The sequence below is a fragment of the Lacerta agilis genome, chromosome 2 (genome assembly GCF_009819535.1).
Source record: "Lacerta agilis isolate rLacAgi1 chromosome 2, rLacAgi1.pri, whole genome shotgun sequence".
NCBI lineage: Eukaryota > Metazoa > Chordata > Lepidosauria > Squamata > Lacertidae > Lacerta > Lacerta agilis.
Window position 1 is genome coordinate 59,993,708 of NC_046313.1, and position 18,630 is coordinate 60,012,337.

At 47.3% G+C, this 18,630-nt stretch overlaps 1 protein-coding gene across 1 annotated transcript in view; it reads right to left on the bottom strand.

Moving 5' to 3' along the window:
* Window positions 1-18,630, bottom strand: part of CCDC69 (coiled-coil domain containing 69) — a 35,882-nt gene that overhangs the window by 2,179 nt on the left and 15,073 nt on the right. Inside the window, exons 2-8 of the mRNA XM_033140315.1 lie at window positions 18,041-18,110; window positions 14,573-14,736; window positions 5,951-6,038; window positions 4,267-4,340; window positions 3,883-3,984; window positions 1,827-1,946; window positions 430-527 (exon numbers count right to left, since the gene is read on the bottom strand). Coding sequence (XP_032996206.1) covers window positions 430-527; window positions 1,827-1,946; window positions 3,883-3,984; window positions 4,267-4,340; window positions 5,951-6,038; window positions 14,573-14,736; window positions 18,041-18,110 — 716 coding nt within the window. The remainder of the gene's footprint in view (window positions 1-429; window positions 528-1,826; window positions 1,947-3,882; window positions 3,985-4,266; window positions 4,341-5,950; window positions 6,039-14,572; window positions 14,737-18,040; window positions 18,111-18,630) is intronic.

The window sequence follows — 18,630 nt, forward strand, 5'->3', positions numbered from 1 at the left end:
CTTTCTTTCTTTCTTCCTTTCTTTCTTTCTATAGCAACTTTTCCAATCACAATAGCACACTGACACAGGAAGTTGAGCAGGAAGCGCATCAGAGAAGAGGTCCTCTCTAGCACAAATATTTGCTACTATGGTAGCTGTCTGTGCTGATCCTATTGCTGTTGTTATAATTATTATTGTGATTTATAAGGTTTCTTACCCACCCTTCTCTAGAAGGCCCCATGGCAGATTACAACAATATAAAAACACAATTATTAGCATCAGTTAGAACAATGTAATTGTCTGGGCTGCATCTGGTTATGCAGGACAAGCACACTGAATCTAGGTCCTGACCCATAGGCTTTCCCTGGGCGCTCTTTAGGTGCACTGTCCCAAGGGCCCTTCAACAAGGTGAAGTGGGAAATAGATGCTTACTGCAGCTGAAGGTCTCACCTTGTCACTGCCATGTGGTTCTGCATCCGAACTTGGAGATCTTCTTTCTCCTGTTGAAGGGTTTTAACTTTCTCCTCGAGCAATAAATTTCTCTCCATCTGTAAACAGGCCAAGGGTGTGATCAAACACCAAATGCAATAGCAACACAGTTCATCCCAGGTACAGGTATTCCACGCATGCAATAACATCAAGAAATCTCCCAATTAGGTATTTTAAACTTTGTGGGAACGTGTCCGCATGGAACCTCCTTCTTATTAAATATGTTGGAGGTTATGTCACTCAGGAAAGTCTGCAAGAGGCACCAAACCTGGTGTCTGCCCTGTCTCTGATCGCTGTGGCAATGTAGGCTTGTATGTAATCTCTGCCAATTCAGACTCATGTATCTCTTTTAGTTCAGAGCTATCTACCCATATGATCCATCTACCAAGAAGAACTTCAGTAGTACAGCAGAAACCCGGTTTGTTTTTCAAGAGAGTTTCAGTTGCCCAGCTTACTTCACAAGCAACTGAGCTGCAGTGGCGGCCATTTTGGCCCAGTGAGCATTTTCTGAACATGGAATTGCTTCTGTCAAACACAGCCATGCTCCATTCACCTAGATGTTTCTTCCCACAGACCTTAAAGGATTAATACACCTATAATCAAGTTTTGTCTTTAGAATATTCTTTGGTCCACTCCAGACATCCTTCATCCATGAAGATTTGTGCTGATGATGCTATCAGGACAGTTTAATCCTTCCCCTTCTGCTGTGGTCCCAACAAAAATTCCCCGCCTGAAGTGGCTAGCTGCACTGGAAGGGATGTTTCCACACTGGTGTTGATGGGAGTTTCCCTCCCAGGATAACAGCTTCCAAGAAAGTGGCCAATATTGTTGGGATAGTAACAGGATGGGGAAGCGTATGAAACGAACCCCAATTCTTCTCATGCACTATGCTCCTAATCCCAATCAAAAGAACATTCTCCATAGCTGCTATCTACATTTGAACTCACAATTGTGACTTTTAAGCAAGAAATTTAGCACTGTGTGTAATTTGGCCCTAGTCTTGGATGCTGGTCTTGCTAGGTGGAGGGGCAGTTTAAAGGCCAGGATGCAGGACTTGGAATGTGTTGGCTTCTGCAGGAAGCCACAGAAGTCTGGTGATTGAGGTTCTGGAGAGTCTGTGGCCCTCCAGATGGGACTCCAACTCCCATCAGCCCCAGCTGGTATAGCCAATGGTCAGGGATGATGAAAGATGCCATCCCCAAACAACTGGAGGGTCACAGGTTCTCCATCCCTGCTCAAGAGTAAGTGTTTGTGGTACTCAGAAATTAGCTAGTTTTGAATGGCAGAGCACAAGGTCCCCCCTGCAAGACCCCACCAAGTCTTAGGAATAGCTATGAAAATGAGTACATCGAACCCACCACTGTTTCCAGGTTGAGCAGCTTTTTGTCCAAGTTGTGAATGCGTTCATTCTTCATCTCAATGACAAAATGTAGACTCTCTAGTTCCTGTTCCCAGAACTGGCTGGGACTCCCATAATCCTAGAAAACAACAGGAGAAATGTCAAAATGCACCCTTAACTAGAAAGCTGGCAAATCAGACCTTCATGGAGAACCACATTAACAACAACAACAACAACAATAATTTATACCCCACCCATCAGGCTGGGTTTCCCCAGCCACTCTGGGGGGCTTCCAGCAAAATATAATAGTTCATCAAATATTAAAAGCTTCCCTAAACAGGGCTGCTTTCAGATGTCTTCTAAAAGTCAGATAGTTGTTTATTTCTTTGACATCTGGTGGGAGGGCAGTCCACAGGGCGGGCGCCACTACCAAGACTACATCCAGGGGCCCCAGTCATGTGAGAGACTAGGCCTACAATTTTAGGTCCTATGCCTGGGAGTAAACTCCATGGAACTCACTGGGACGTCTCTCTACTACTACTACTACTACTACTACTACTACTACTACTAATAATAATAATAATAATAATAAATACCCCGCCCATCTGGCTGGGTTTCCCCAGCCACTCTGGGCAGCTTCCAACAGAACATTAAAATGCAACAATCTATTAAAGGGAGGCTTTTAATGTTTAATAGATTACAGTGGTGCCCCGCTAGACAAATGCCTCGCTAGACGAAAAACTCGCTAGACGAAAGGCATTCGCTAGCGGAAGGCTGTCTCGCAAGACGAATTTTTCAATGGGCTTGCCTCGCAAGACGAAAAAGTTTCCATTTTTTTCTCTCTCGTCAAACTGCTCTTCCCCCGTTGGTGCTTCGCAAGATGAAATTTTCGCTATACGACAGCCACTAACTTGGTGAGCTTCTGATCATTCCCCAGTGTAATAGAAAATGTATGACCTCCAACTCTGGTTTCCATTTGGGGATGCAGAGTTGATCTAGAAATTGCTGGTGCATATAGTTTACAATTAAGAATCATATGTGTAAGGGTTTCTACCAGGTGGTCTTCACATGGGCAAGTTCTTTCCCCTTTCACCCTGCCTGAGAACCTTCCCCAAAGGAGGTTTGATAGATCTGAATTAAACCTGGCCAGCGAAAATGCCCTTCTTTCTTGAGGGTTAAGCAGAAATTTGAGGTAATTGTGGTTAGTTTCATGTGCCCAAGAAATTTGAAAATAGAGAGGGGAATGTGTTTTCTTTGCTGCTACTGTTAGTTCCTGGCGTTCAATATCCCACAACCTAGTTTTTATTATAGCCTTGGCAGATGGTAGGGACATCGATCGCAAAAGTTCCACTGACAACCCGAGTTGCTGTACCTTCTTGTTAAACTGTTGTAGCCCTGGGGAAAGAAAGGGGTCTAACAAAACTTCGCTGAGGAGAGGATCTTTATCTGATGTAAGGCAGATGTTTAACCAGCATAGAAGAAATCTCGCCCAGGCAACAGTCTCTATCTTGTGTTGACCTCCCTCTAGACACAAGGCTGGATAGGGTACACGGCGTGGGACAGTGAAAATCTGCCTGCACTCGTTCTACCAACTGGGTATCAGGGATTATCATGGTTGCTCTGCTCCTCCCTGGTTTGTTTTGCTACTACGCTGAGCTAAGCCATGGCTTGGCTTAGCAGGTTTCCTGAAACCAGGGTTATGGTTTAGCTCCCCTTGACAAACCACGAGCCAAAAACCATAGTACATGCTTTGGTTCCAACTTAGGGTTAGTCTGGAGAGAGCTAAATTAGTCCTGGTTCAGAGGACACACTAAGCCAAGCCATGGCTTAGCTCAGCACATCAATAGAATGATCAAGGAGGACCAAAGCAGCCACAATCTCCTCTTTAGGAGCTCACACACTCGCACGTTCATGTTAAACCATGGTTTGGCTTAGCATTGCATGTGAACTATGCCACCCATCGTTGTCTTTGTTTTCCCAGTAGTGAGAGAAGAAGGTAACATCTGTGACTTGGTTAATAAGCAGGTGGAGAAATCCTATCTAACTGATCGTGGCTGGTTTTGTTTTTTTGGCACCTGGATGTGTTTCTTATAATCTCTGCTCAGGATTGACTCTTCCACCCGTTTCATTTTCTCTTGGAAGGACTTCATTTGGGAACTCAGTCTGTCTACTGTCTCCTGGAGAAGAAATAAAAGGCAGAATAAATCAGTGCTCCAGCAAGCATACTGACCCCACCACCCTGAGCACGTGTGTATTATTCTGTATGCATCAATAACATTAATTATGTTCCAACACATTTTAGTGGATCTGTAGCCAGTAGCAGATATAACTCCTAATGGCCAGGTAGCTATTAAATCCAGCAGGGCCCAGGCAGGATGACCCGGAATTGTAAGTCTACAAAATCTGGAGGAAACCATGTTGGCTGCCTCTGACTTGGAGCATATACAGAGTGGCAGCACCTGCAAAGATGACTGGGACTTTTGGTAGGATTCGGTCAGGAGCACTTTCTCTTTGTCATGTGCTTTCTGGAGTTCTGCAAGAGAAACAACAGACTGTAGTCAGAAGAAACCAGTGAGAGACACAAGCCCTGCTCCAATCTAGCCAGGGGTTCTCTTCAATACACATCAAACTGTTTGTCTCAAGAGTATATTCAGAGAAAAAGGAGGACAGAACATGAATGGAACTCAGTCTTGAAATCTTTGTGGTCCTCTCTCTCTTCCTTCATTTGCAAGTAATTCTAAGCCAAACCAAATGAGCAAATCCTGCATGATCTCTCCCAGACAAACTTACAAGTGGCAAAACCACAGTTTCAACATGTGGTCTATCTGGAGAGAGCTAAACCAGACGATGCGACACTAAGCCAGGCCATGCCTTACAGCAGCACAGCAGCAGAAGGTCTAGGGGGATTCTTGCATTCTCTCTCCCCCTCTCCCTCCTTCTAACAGAGATGCTCAGCATTTAGGCAGAGAGGAAGTGAAAAATTAAATAGGCAACATAGCAAGGCATGGAGAGCCTAAAATGAATATGAAAACTGAAGCTGAACAGTGGAAAATTGATTTAGGAATGTCACAACATGGCATTGCTGAAGGGCAGGATGGAAAAAGTAGAGTCTCATGGACACACAGTATTTTAGCAGTGGGGTTGCCTTTTCTTGCAATGCATCTATAACCAAAGTATTTCTAGAGGCAACAAATTCATTAATGACACTAACATTTAGTAGCTGGGAGCCGAGCACTTGGCGTGCCATTATTTCTGTAATCCCTCCTCTGGTCATTTGCTTTCCTCTAGGCACTTGCTGTATTTATTCCTTTTGACAATCTACTTCCCGATTTGAAGATGCTTCCCATCATACTGCAGGGAGGGCACTTTCTTTCCCCATCCATGTTGCTGCTACTGCAGCGGCATAGCGTGGGTTGCTGGTGCCCAGGGCAGAGGGTGAACGGAGCCCGCCTCCAACGGGCTTCTTGCCCACTGCCTCCACCCACCTGCCCACTAGACCAACCTGCCTGCTGCCACACCTCAGCTGCCAGAGCTCCATGCCAGTCTGATTGCACCCCCTTCAAAATGGTCCCCCTGCCCCCCCCCCCACACTACACTTCTAAGGGGAAGCAGTTTGTGGCGAGTGGGACACAGCAAGGAAGCCATGAGGAGGCAACAACAGTTCTGGGAATGCTTGTGAACAACTATGTCCGTGAACAAGTTCTTTCATACCTGGCCCAGTGGTGCTACAATGCCAACATAAAGCTCACCAAGGGAGGGAGCAGAAGTAACTTCACCAATATTTGCTGTAGAAATGAGTTTCCAGACAGCACGTAGGATTGTCTCCCTTTCTCCCTCACTCTGCCAGGGGCCCTGTGCCTGTCACATAGTAGTCCGTATCCAGATCAGACCTCCATCACCAGGGGTGAGGGTGGGGGGTGGCCTACTCAACACTGTCATGGGATTTGCATACCATAGTGCCGGGGGGGGGGCTGGAATTGTGGCTCTCTATATGATGTTAGGTACTGTAGGAACTCCCATTGTTTCTGACTGTTTGATAGGAGTTGGAGTCCAACGACATCTGGAGGACCACAGGTTTCCCAAGTGCTTTGATGGAAACAGAACAAAGCTTGCATGTTTTGCAAGCAGGTTTTTGCCTCTCACCTCGGAGTCTCTCTTCCTGTTCTTTTTTCAGCAAGTCATGCTGCTCAGAGAGTTGTTGCTTGCATTGTAAATCCTTCTCCTTTTCTACCTGGTTGGGGGGGGGAGGCACAGGCAATATTGCAAAATTGTTAACAAATAATATTGTTAACTTTCCTGCCAGCATTCTGCATGATACTTCACATCTCACACAGAGGAGTTTACATCATTTTAAGGCTGGAGATAGGCAGCAGTGTTCAAGGGGCCTGATCGATAAACGCTAGCAAGAAGCATTGTTTACTGACTGTGGTGTCCGCACAGTGAAGTCATCCCCTTATTGCTTCTAGTCAAAGAGGATGGGCAGGTCTCTGAAGCATGACAATAGCGGCAAAACCCTGTTTGACGTGAGACTATTGCAGGGCGTGTCTACACCTCATGGGAAGAAACACAGTGGTGTAGTGAGTAGACCATCAGTCTTGGATTGAGAAGTCAAATCTCTGTTCAGCCAGTGACCTTGGGCCAATCACTATCTCTCAGTCTATGGGATGGTTTTGGTGTGAATATAAAGATGGAGGGGGAGCACTCATGACTGCAATTATGAATGCCTCAGAAAAAGATGGAGTTAAAACTGTAATAATTTGATGGTGATGATGGTGTCACCTTCATTTTTTTCCTTTCCTCCATATCAAACTGGAGAACTGGAATATAGGAATAGGGCAGAAAAGGAAAGGACCTGGATGTCAAGGATGTGATCACATGCAGCCCTATCTTATATATGTTTACTTATTCCAGTGATATTTATTCCCAAGTAAGTGAGCAGAGGATGGCAGCCCTGCGGTACAATCCTACACATGTCTGCTCAGAAGTAACCACCAATGAGTTCTATGGGATTTATTCCCAAGTTAAGTGTGGAGTGAGGGAATATTCACTGTACGACACTTTAAATTGTCATAATACACACATATATTATGGCAAGGACTGTAAGAATTAGCATTCAGTGAAAGGAATAGATGCTCTCCTACATCTGCATATTGCTGTTGAACGTTAGAAATGGTGGCAAGCTGTGTTCCAGGGAAGCTTGTCCACCTTGCCAGTTTTCTTCTTCACAAACCCACAATGGTCTTCAATGCATCACCTCAGTGTTCTCTGGTGCATAGTTCGAATACCGCTGGCCTGTATGTGATTTGGGAGGAGGTTCTAGCACATGTTTCCTCCCCCTTCTCTAAGTGGTACATTCCATTCTATAGGCACTGAACTATGCAGATTCTAAAACTATTGCCTTGTTTCTTTAAATGGGTTCTGAATTCTTGTGTGGAGATCACCACAACCATGCTGCTGACTTGCTGCCAGAAATCTGTCAGGGTAAAAATCTGTGCAGTCTGATCTTCCATACACATTGGCTGCCGGCTGTATACATTGCTGTTCGTTCTTCAAGCAAGTAACCAGGATCAAGTCAAATCTCCAGGAAGAATCTAGCACCTTCTGAGGACTTGCTGACCTATTCGTGACACACTTGGCTATGTGAGTGCCTGTTGTTTGTGAGTGCAGGTGTAAAACGACACCTAACACCTGATCCTAGCAACATTCACTCAACAGAAAGTCCCACTGTGTTCATTGTGGTGGACTCCCAAGAACATGTGCATATGATAAAGTCCTCTTGCTAGGAACAGACAAATCAGTCTAATTCTGGTTTGTGTTGCTTTCACATATGTTCATTATTAAGCCTGTTCCACCCATTTTCTGCATTAATGAAATTCTTATTAAAATATGTACTTCCACTATTACAGGGTGGTCTGAGGGCTGCCTTTTAAAAAAAATTCCCTTCTTGTTTTACAGGTACAGTCAAACACCGGTTGTCAAACGTAATCCATTCAGCTTCCAAAATATTCGACAACCGAGGCGTGGCTTCCAATTGGCTGCAGGAGCCTCCTGCACTCGAGCGGAAGCTGCGTTGGATGTTCGGCTTCTGAAAAAATGTTCGAAAACCGGAGCATTTACTTCTGGGGTTTCGGCATCCGGGAGCCAAAACGTTCCAAAATGGAGGCGTTCGGGATACGAGGTTTGACTGTAACAGACTCTTCGAGACAGCTCAGCTGCCCCTGCAATTAGCATGCAAATATTTTAATGGGGCTGCAAATGAAATTCAAGAGAATGTGATGACTGTACTGCTCCTTCCAGGGATATTGTAGGCGGTGGGGAGGATGTTTGCCCTCATGGGGGCAGCCATCTTCCTCCCCCCCCCATACAAAGTCCCCGGGATGGCTGGCACATCACCACATCCTGGCAGTCTCAGAGGCATTTGTGGTTCCATTTTGAATGCCATCACAGCAGTAACTGGACTTTTTGGCTGCTTGGGTCAGCTGCTGCCTGCAAAGGAAGCCGGGAAACATTTATAAAAGGCAGACCCTCTAGCAATAGTATAAGTTTGCTCCCCACTACGGTTTGCAAAAATCCAAAAATCTGAGGGATAAGCATGCTCTGATTTGTACAGCAGCCCAGGAGGTATGGATCAAGCCAATGCAACAGGAAAATAAACTAAGGGAATCCCTCAAGCATCTGCACCCCTCCCTGTTGAATCTTAGATGCCTAAGGATCAATCAATCAGCTACTAAAGCTACAATCGTATTTGGGGGAAATAAGCCTAACTGAACACAGTGAGAGCAAAGACTGAGCTATATGCATTAATTCACAATTTACATTTTGAATTCAATACAAAATACACTCAAGATTAAATAGCAAAAAATGTGTTGTGGATATTTAGATATCGACATTTCCCCACAATATATTTGGAATTGGGAGCTCAACCCTTTCCTAATTTTTGCTTCTTGGGTTATTGCAGGGTGACCTACGGTAACCATTTCAATGAATAAGCCGGCACATGAATCTTGTAATTTACATTCAGGGCTTTAAAATAAATATCTGCTCAAAACCAGCACACAAGCAAGTCACTGCATTTTCAGTTAGATAAGATGGATTTTCAAAGATACCAACAGAACAGATTCAACATAAACCTTTTGAAATATGACAACCCTTTTAAAATGGTAATATCTATTCCTTTCCCAGGGAACTTTACAATTATTAACCAGTCAATTATTTGATTTTCTGCAACCTGGAAATACAGGGATGGCCATAAACAAAATAATATTTTTAATTGTGTTGCTAAATAATTGCTCATCGACTCATATGTGCAGAAATTTATCAAAATTCTGTACCTGCTAACAAGACTTCAAGATCTGGTTTCAGTTAATGCTGACATTTAGTAAAGCTATGTGTTATGTATTGAAGTTCTCACCTTGGCCACCAGGGGTGTGTGTATATAGTTTATTCTGCTGCGGTTTTCACTCAGGTCAGCTTATGCAAATGAAGGATTAGAAACTGACACTCAGGGATTGGTTAGCTGCAGAATGTTGTTACTGTTACGTTGTAGCTGAGCCCTATATAAGCTGGTGGCTGAGGCCTCCAGCTCAGTTCTGTTCCAGCCTGCAAATAAATAAGAGCTGTTTTGGAAATCGCTGTGTCGTCTGTTGTGTCCACCCACAACTTAACACTGGCGACGAAGGTGGGATGATGGACATCAGAACACAGACAGCACACAGCCAGTCAGCGCAAGGGCAAATCACTGAGCTGAATCACTGAGCTGAATCACTGAGCTGAAACGCTGAGCGAAATCACTGAACAGAACCAACTCAGAGCTGCCCGTTCTGGCTAGAGCACTGTGTTCCATCCATCGCCCACCACGTCGGCATCGGAATCATGGCTACACTAGTGCCTCTACCGCCGTTTGCCCCGGCCTCTGAATCATGGGACTCATATCTCGCTCGGTTCGAATGCTACCTTCAAGCAAACGAGCTAACAGAGGTATCAGAGGAGCGGAAGCGAGGCCTTTTCCTCAGCCTCTGCGGGCCCGAAGTGTTTGAGACGGCCAGAGTTTTAGTCGCTCCACTCGCAGTTCACAGAGCACCGTGGGACGCGCTACAAGAAAAGCTACGCGGCCACTACGCGCCCAAGCCGTCCAAAATTGCGGCCCGCCACGCCTTTTACCACCGGAACCAGGCAGAGGGGGAGTCGATCAACGACTACGTCGCCGCTCTCCGAAAGGCCGCATTAACCTGCGAGTTCCGAGACTTAGACGATGCCATGATGGATCGGATCGTCTGCGGGGTCTGGGACAACCGTCTGCAACGGCGCCTCCTTGCCAAGCCAGACCTCACGCTGCAGAAGGCCATCGAGGAGGCTGCGGCCTCAGAAGCGGCTGAACTCTCCGCCCAGGAGATCCGCAAGGCCAGCAGCCCACGACCTACAAAAAAGCCAATCGCCGTACACCATGAAGAGGCTAGCAGCGACGAGGCATCAACCAGCGAAGACGATGACGTGCACCAGACGAAGCGGGAACGCGGGAAGTTCAAACAGAAGTCCAAGGGCCAATCAGAATGCGCCGGCTGTGGAGGCGACCACCCCCGCGTCAAATGCCGATTCAGAGACGCCATCTGCCGGCAGTGCTCCAGAAAGGGTCACATCGCCAAGGTCTGCCGATCTACGCCATCAAACACAGCCTCTTCACCATCTCGCAAGTCCAAGTCGTCAACCCGGTCCGCAAACAGTAACTGTTTCGCTCTCACCAACTGTTGCTGCTCATCCGGAACCACGATTGGACAAACCGACTCGCCTACGCGACGCAAACTACACATCACGGTGCTCATCGAAGGAGCTCCGTGTGACATGGAGATCGACACCGGGTCTGCCCTGTCCGTTGTGTCCTGGAGCACTATCAAAAGACTTGTGCCCAAGCTGTCTAAGAGGCAGCTTGACCGACATCGTGTACACCTGAGGGACTACCAGGGGAACGACATTCCCGTGACGGGCGTCGGCCAGTTCCAGGTCAAGTTCAAAAACTTCTCGGGCCCACTCCGACTCGTGGTAGTTGAAGACCCGCGGCCCAGCCTCCTAGGGCTAGAATGGTTTGGCGCCCTCGGCCTGGAAGTCACCGGCATCAACTGCATCTCCAACGCGGAAGTGGAAAAGTTAACTAAAGAATTTGCCGAGGTTTTCGATGGCACCTTGGGCCAATATACAGGCACACCCATCTCCTTTAGCCTTGATCCACAAGTAGCTCCAATCAAGCTAAAGCCACGCCGGGTTCCGTTCGCCCTCAAGGCTAAGGTGGACGAACAACTGGACAAATTAATCGCGCAAGGGGTTTTGGAGCCGGTCGACCATGCCAAGTGGGAAACGCCTATCGTCACACCTGTCAAGCCGGATGGGTCGGTGAGGATATGCGCAGACTACAAGTGCACGATCAACAAGGCGCTTCAGCAGCACGCGTATCCAGTTCCTGTCGTCCAACACCTGCTGCATTCTTTGGGCGAAGGCAAGGTCTTTGCTAAACTGGACCTTGCCCAAGCCTATCAACAACTGCCTGTTGACGACGCCACCGCTGAAGCTCAGACGATCGTCACCCACCGAGGAGCGTTCCGATGCCGCCGACTACAGTTCGGGGTGAGCGTGGCTCCCGGCATCTTTCAAAGCCTCATGGAGCGCCTTCTGCAGGGACTGCCAGGTGTGGTACCATATTTTGATGATGTACTGGTATCCGCAGACTCAAATCAGCAGCTGTTCGAGCGCCTCCGCGCTGTGCTGACCAGGTTCCAGGAGGCCGGACTCAAGGTGAAGAAGGAAAAGTGTCTGATTGCCGTTCCACAGGTGGAGTTCCTGGGCTACCTCATCAACGCCTCTGGCCTTCACCCAACAGCATCCAAAATCCGGGCCATTCAGGAGGCCCCGATTCCAAAGAACAAGACTGAATTGCAGGCGTTCCTGGGGCTGCTGAACTTCTACAATATGTTCCTGCCCCACAAGGCAACGCTAGCTGAGCCTCTCCACCGCCTGCTCAGCACGAAGGCGCCATGGTCCTGGGGTCATCGGGAGACAGCGGCCTTCAACACAGTCAAGTCCCTCCTCTCCTCAGACAGTGTGCTGGTACAGTACAGTGAAGCCAGACCACTGGTCCTCGCCTGTGACGCCTCGCCCTTTGGCATCGGTGCAGTCCTCAGTCACCGGTTCCCAGATGGGAGGGAAGCACCACTTGCTTACTTCTCTCGAACGCTGTCTCCGGCGGAACGGAATTACAGCCAGCTCGACAAGGAGGCACTGGCGCTTGTGGCTGGAGTGAAGAGGTTCCATGAATATCTCTACGGGAGAACCTTTGACCTCATCACTGACCACAAGCCGCTCCTGGGCCTCCTTGCAGGAGACAGACCTACTCCGCCGATCCTCTCGCCACGCATGCTGCGATGGACTGTTTTTCTGGCAGCATACAGCTATCGGCTCATTCATCGCCCGGGAAAGTCGCTGGGCCATGCTGATGCCCTCAGTCGTTGCCCCCTTCCGGCGTTGGTGGAAGATCCAGCTCCTGCTTCATCGGTACTCCTGCTTGAGGACCTCCCAGCTGCACCAGTGTCGGCTACCGATGTGGCCTCCGCATCTTCCCAGGACCGCACCATCAGACGTGTGCTCAACTGGGTGTGGAGGGGGTGGCCAGAAGGGCCATTCACATCTGAGTTCCAGCCATTTGCGACCAGACAGCATGAGCTCTCGGCTCATCGCGGCTGCCTACTGTGGGGAGACCGAGTCGTGGTTCCCCAAAGACTCCGCCAACGCGTCCTTGAGGCTCTGCACATCGGCCACCCAGGGATCGTTAAAATGAAGGCGTTGGCTCGGTGTTACGTCTGGTGGCCTAACATGGACGAGGCCATCACCTCCTGGGTTGCCTCCTGTCAAGCGTGTCAAGAATCGAGACCTGCACCACCGGCAGCTAAGGGCAACACCTGGGAGACGCCAAAGGCACCCTGGTCGAGGGTGCACATTGACCTTGCTGGCCCTTTTCACGGCCGGACCTTTATGGTAGTGGTGGACGCTTATTCGAAATGGCTGGAGGTGGCTCTGATGCCCTCCACCACTACCGAAGCCATAGTCCGGGTGCTGCGGGGCCTATTCGCAACGCATGGATGTCCTGATGTCCTCGTCTCCGACAACGGGCCACAGTTCACATCAGGCGCTTTCGAAAGGTACCTCTTGGGGCTAGGCATCCGCCACGCCCTAACAGCTCCATTCCACCCGGCCAGCAACGGACAGGCAGAACGAATGGTGCGCTCAGCGAAAGAGGCACTGGCACGCCTGGACCAGAAGGACTGGCATGAGCGAGTTACGGAATACTTGCTCGTGCAACACATTACCCCGCATGCAGCCACAGGGCGGAGTCCAGCTGAACTGCTTATGGGCCGTCGCCTCAGATCTCCGCTCGACCGGTTGCATCCAGACTTCGGGGTAGCCGAGCCCCCGGGCGGTGCTAACGCACCAAGATCTTTTATTCCCGGGGATAAGGTTTTTGCCAGAAACTACGTGGGGGACATTCCTTGGGTGCCGGCCACGATAGTGGGAGTCACTGGGCCCCGCTCATATCAGGTGGCACTTGAGGACGGGCGTTTGTGGCGCCGGCACATAGACCAACTGAGGCGCCGGGGTGGAACTTTGGACGATACCGCAGTACCCTCAACGGCAGCCTCAGCTCTAGAACCGACACCATTGGAAGGCGAGGCTCCATCTACACCCCCTTCACGAACTGCGGACATGGGGCCAAGCCGAGCCACTGCAGGGGTTTTGCCTGACTCCCTTGAGACGCCGACCACCGCCTTGCCTGAGTGTCCACCAAGTCCGATCGTGACAGGCCTTCCAACAGCAGCGGAGCCGGAGACCTCAGGCCCAACGACACCAGTGGTAGCACAGCAGTCGCAACGGGACTCGGGCAGCCAACCGGGCTCTGATACTGGCCCACGGCGGTCAGGTAGGGTTCCCAAACGCCCAGCGTATCTAAAAGACTATGTTACACACAATTTGCACACATAATGCTGCATCGTAAATTGAACTGTTATGCTATGTGTTTTAATGAATATTGCTGTATATAATGGAACCACTATGCTTGTAACCTAATGCCTTATCTCGGTGGGGAGGGGTGTTATGTATTGAAGTTCTCACCTTGGCCACCAGGGGTGTGTGTATATAGTTTATTCTGCTGCGGTTTTCACTCAGGTCAGCTTATGCAAATGAAGGATTAGAAACTGACACTCAGGGATTGGTTAGCTGCAGAATGTTGTTACTGTTACGTTGTAGCTGAGCCCTATATAAGCTGGTGGCTGAGGCCTCCAGCTCAGTTCTGTTCCAGCCTGCAAATAAATAAGAGCTGTTTTGGAAATCGCTGTGTCGTCTGTTGTGTCCACCCACAACTTAACACTATGATTTAGTGGGCAATGAATCACACAAAGGCAGTTGACTGTAAGATATGCTAGAGATGAATAATATAACAGCATGGAGCAATTCTTTACCACTCATTCCCATTGTGGTTGTGCACTAGTTCAGTATACACAACAGAAACTACCAGTGTGCACCTGGTGAAGAATTTATGGCACATTCAACCCACTGGACCTGCATAACTGCTTGCTAGTGTTTTGCTAGTGTGTGGTTTCTCCAAACCACATTTTAGGCTCTGTAACTGTGAGCCATCAGAATAATGCTCAGCAAAAGAGAAATGTCTGGTCTGACAACAAGTCAGACATCATTGCTTCAAAAGGGCAAGAATAAGACAGCTCCAACCTGGATTTTAATGTCTTGGCTAAGTTTCTCAGTTTCAGCGTGGTGAGCTTCCTCCAGACACACTTTCTCCTCCTGGTGCTGTTGTTGGAGCCTTTTGATCTCATTTCTCTGCTTCTCCAGAAGCTCTGCCTTCCCTTTCTCTGTTTCATCGTGTAAACAGGCTTCTTCAATGTGGAGGAAAGAAGGAGAAAGCATGTGGATATAAGTGGCTTTCTGTAGTATGGGTTTACTTCCCTCCCCCCCCCCAAGCATTCACTGTGTAGTAGTAGTAGTAGTAGTAGTAATAATAATAATAATAATAATAATAATAATAATAATAATAATAATAATTTATTTGTACCCTGCCCATCTGGCTGGGTCTCCCCAGCCACTCTGGGCGGCTTCCAACAAATATTAAACTACGTTAATATTTTAATATTCAGATATTGTCTGAAAGTCAGGTAGTTGTTTATCTCCTTGACCTCTGATGGTTCCCTGTAGCTTTGCTTCTCGCAGTGAGGGAACCACCAGAAGGCCCTCGGCGCTGGATCTCAGTGTCCGGGTAGAACGATGGGGGTGGAGACGCTCCTTCAGGTATACAAGACTGAGGCCATTTAGGGTTTTAAAGGTCAGCACCAACACTTTGAATTGTGCTCGGAAACATACTGCATTAGTGTAGTGCATTAGTTCCAATACCCAGCTGACTTGCCATTCAGTTTGTTGATCTAAATATCACTTCACACTTTGGAAGGGGCAGTTTTACTAATGCAACTGATGTACTTGCATTCCTCTTGAGATATACACACCAGAGCCTGCTAGATATGGCCTATCCAGGATGTAGGCATGCACTATTTTTGGACTCCCTCTAGAAGAGAACTGGGGTTAAGAGCATGAGGTGCAAACTGCTTTGTTTACAGGTTTGTCGTAAGGATTAATGTGCATCTCTTTAAAACTATTGGGAAACCTCTCCTCCCCCCGGAGAAATCTGGCGACATGTTAAGCCCGATTTGTCAGCCCGCAAATAAGGTAGGTAAACTTTGAAAGGCCATTTCCACACACAGCTCTAAAAAACAAAAACTAAAAAACCATTCACCCATCTGAGTCAAGAATCAATGAGTTGAAAGGGACCCCAAGAGATATTCTGCCCTACCGCTCAACAGCTACATGTCAGGAATGGTGCGCCCAAATCCATGGTTTGTTTTGGAACTGTATTGCTTGTAAGACCTGCACTGTGACACAGGCCAGTGTGTGCTGGTTTGTAAGCAATGCAGAGTTAGTGGAGAAGTATATAGATTACTCTTTTGCTCAAGTAATTGGAGTAAACCTTGCCACTCCCAATAGTGCTATGCTCTCCCTAAAACATATCAGGAGCATAGCTGCACATTTAACAGCTATAAAGGCAGTTATATGGATAAATGTTGATTCTTTTTACATCCTCTGCCAGAACCACCCTCTCCTTAAAGATATTGCTGCTTCCCCCTCCTGACTGGACTGGACTTCACTGTTCGTTAAATGGAGGTGTTGCTTATTTAGGGGGAATTCCTTGGCTAAGTGAGACAGCGCAGCTGCCAAAACTTTAGACCACGGTCAGTTTTTCACCTTACTCAACAAATACATAATTCATCTCAATAAATTCTACCTGCCTACGACAAGTAGTATCAGGACAGGCTAGTATCATGGGCATCGCACAGAATGTTGACTTATACGCTGCATGGATGAAATTAGTTTCTCACAGGAATTTTAGAAAGTAATTCTATTTATGTTCCACATGGGAGTAGCTTATGCAGATGCTGCTAGCATTACTAATGCTCTGTTGTTTAGGGAGAAACGTGCCTCTCCTGTTCAGTTCCTTGCACCTATATTGCCTAAAGCCTGTTTAATATGTACAGGGGAATCTATGTTATCCAGTGTTGCACAGTTGTTCCAGTCTAACTAAGCAGATCTGGATGTATAAGCAACCTCCCAAACATGCATCATTTCCTGAGTCTGGGTACCACCTGTCTACACTGCGTTGCTTTTAATGAGACGCACATTTGAAAGTGAATCCCCAATTCATACTCTGTAAATACTTGTAAATACCATTTTAAAATGAAACTAGAGCTGGATTTGATGTGCTGGATTTGCCCCAGATCCAGAAATCCTGGATTAAAAGCCCTATTCCATGTTGAAATTTAGGGTGCTATTTTGTTTTTGTTTTTGTTTTTAAATATATTTTAAATATTACAAGAAAAGAAATGTTGGCTAGCCTAACTGAGTCTCCACTGCCACTTGTAAAGCCAGAATATTAAATAATCAGCTTGCAGGATTGTAAAACGCTTGGTAAAAGCAAATCATGTCCACACCGTCTATTTCCCCAGGATTTAATCACTGGAATTCTGGCTGTTTAAAGCAGGGGTCAGCAAACTTTTTCAGCAGGGGCCGGTCCACTGTCCCTCAGACCTTGTAGGGGGCCGGACTATATTTTTTGTGGGGGCGGGGGATGAACGAATTCATATGCCCCACAAATAACCCAGAGATGCATTTTAAATAAAAGCACACATTCTACTCATGTAAAAACACACTGATTCCCAGACTGTCCGTGGGGCAGATTTAGAATGCGATTGGGCTGGATCCGGCCCCCTGGGCCTTAGTTTGCCTACCCATGGTTTAAAGCAACAAGCTGGCACATCCACCCAAAACAAGTCTACTTGCCAGTTAACAGTCCAGCCTGTACACATCCGTCAGCAGACCCCAGACTACGTATCAAGTCAAGCTGGAAGTTCCAACAGGAAAAGATCTACTCATGAATAAGCACCTCAGTTTGCTGCTTGTCACAGCAAGTGGAAGCACTTACCCACTGAAGGCTGGACTCATAAGTAACCATTTCTGAAACCTTTGTTTCTGCAGTGAGATGTACTTATCATTACCTTTTCACGTGTTCAATGCCTGCCCTTGTGAGTGCATGGCCAGGAATGGTTGGGACTCTTTACACATTACCAGTGCTATTTTCCTAGAAAAAGAGGGGCTGGAACCGAGGCTTTTTTTCAGGGGAAACTCACAAGAACTCAGTTCCAGCACTTCTCAGGTGAGCACATTTGCCATTCTAAGAAAATGAGCAAAATAAAATAAAAAATAAAAAATTCCTTCCAGTAGCACCTTAGAGACCAACTGAGTTTGTTCTTGGTATGAGCTTTCGTGTGCATGCACACTTCTTCAGATACACTGAAACAGAAGTCACCAGGCCCTTATATATATGAGGAAGGTGTTCATAGTGAGTTCTGGCACCTCTTTTTCTAGAAAAATAGCACTGGCTGGAACTCACCATGAACTCACCCTAGGTCCCTTATAATGGAAATGGTGCTCATCTGAGGGGTGCTGGAACTGAGTTCTTGTGAGTTCCCCCTGAAAAAGCCCTGTATATTATATACCTTTAAAAAATAAAATGGACATTACTGAATGGACATTAAAATGGAGAAGCTTCAAGATGATTTGTGTCTGTTTGTATCTTACCATTTTCTGTCTTCAGTGCCTTTAGTTCACAGGATGCCTGTCCTCTTTCATGCTGAATTTTGATCTTTTTCTGTAGAAAAGACACAAACAGGATCACAACTCTCTCTCTTTTCCCCCATTCGTGAATGCTGAACCAAAACCGGGAAAGAAATATGCATTTCTGAGAATCCTTTATGCTGGCCAGTATTGGGACATTTCCTCCTGGTTTCCTGAGACACTAAAATAATTCAGCAATCCTTTAACACGGGAGCTGCAGCACAATTAAAATCTCGGCTCCTCAGGCAGACATGTGACTCCCTCACCTCCCAGAGGACTGCTCTAGTGTGCCAGGAACTGCTACTGCATTGAAGGATGTTTCACAATCCGTCTGCCAGGCTTAATTTCTCTTAACATGAGGCAACTTTACACATGCTACTGTGGCAAACGGTTGGCGGGGCAGTGCCTCGATTCACCCTAATGAACCAGCTGCTGTTTGATGGTGTGAACAGGGAAGATCTTGCTGTGGCCTCAGACACTCCTCTTTCTTTCTGCCAACCCACACGATGAAGCAGAGAGAGTTAAGAGAAAGATCCCTGCGCGTCTCGGAATGC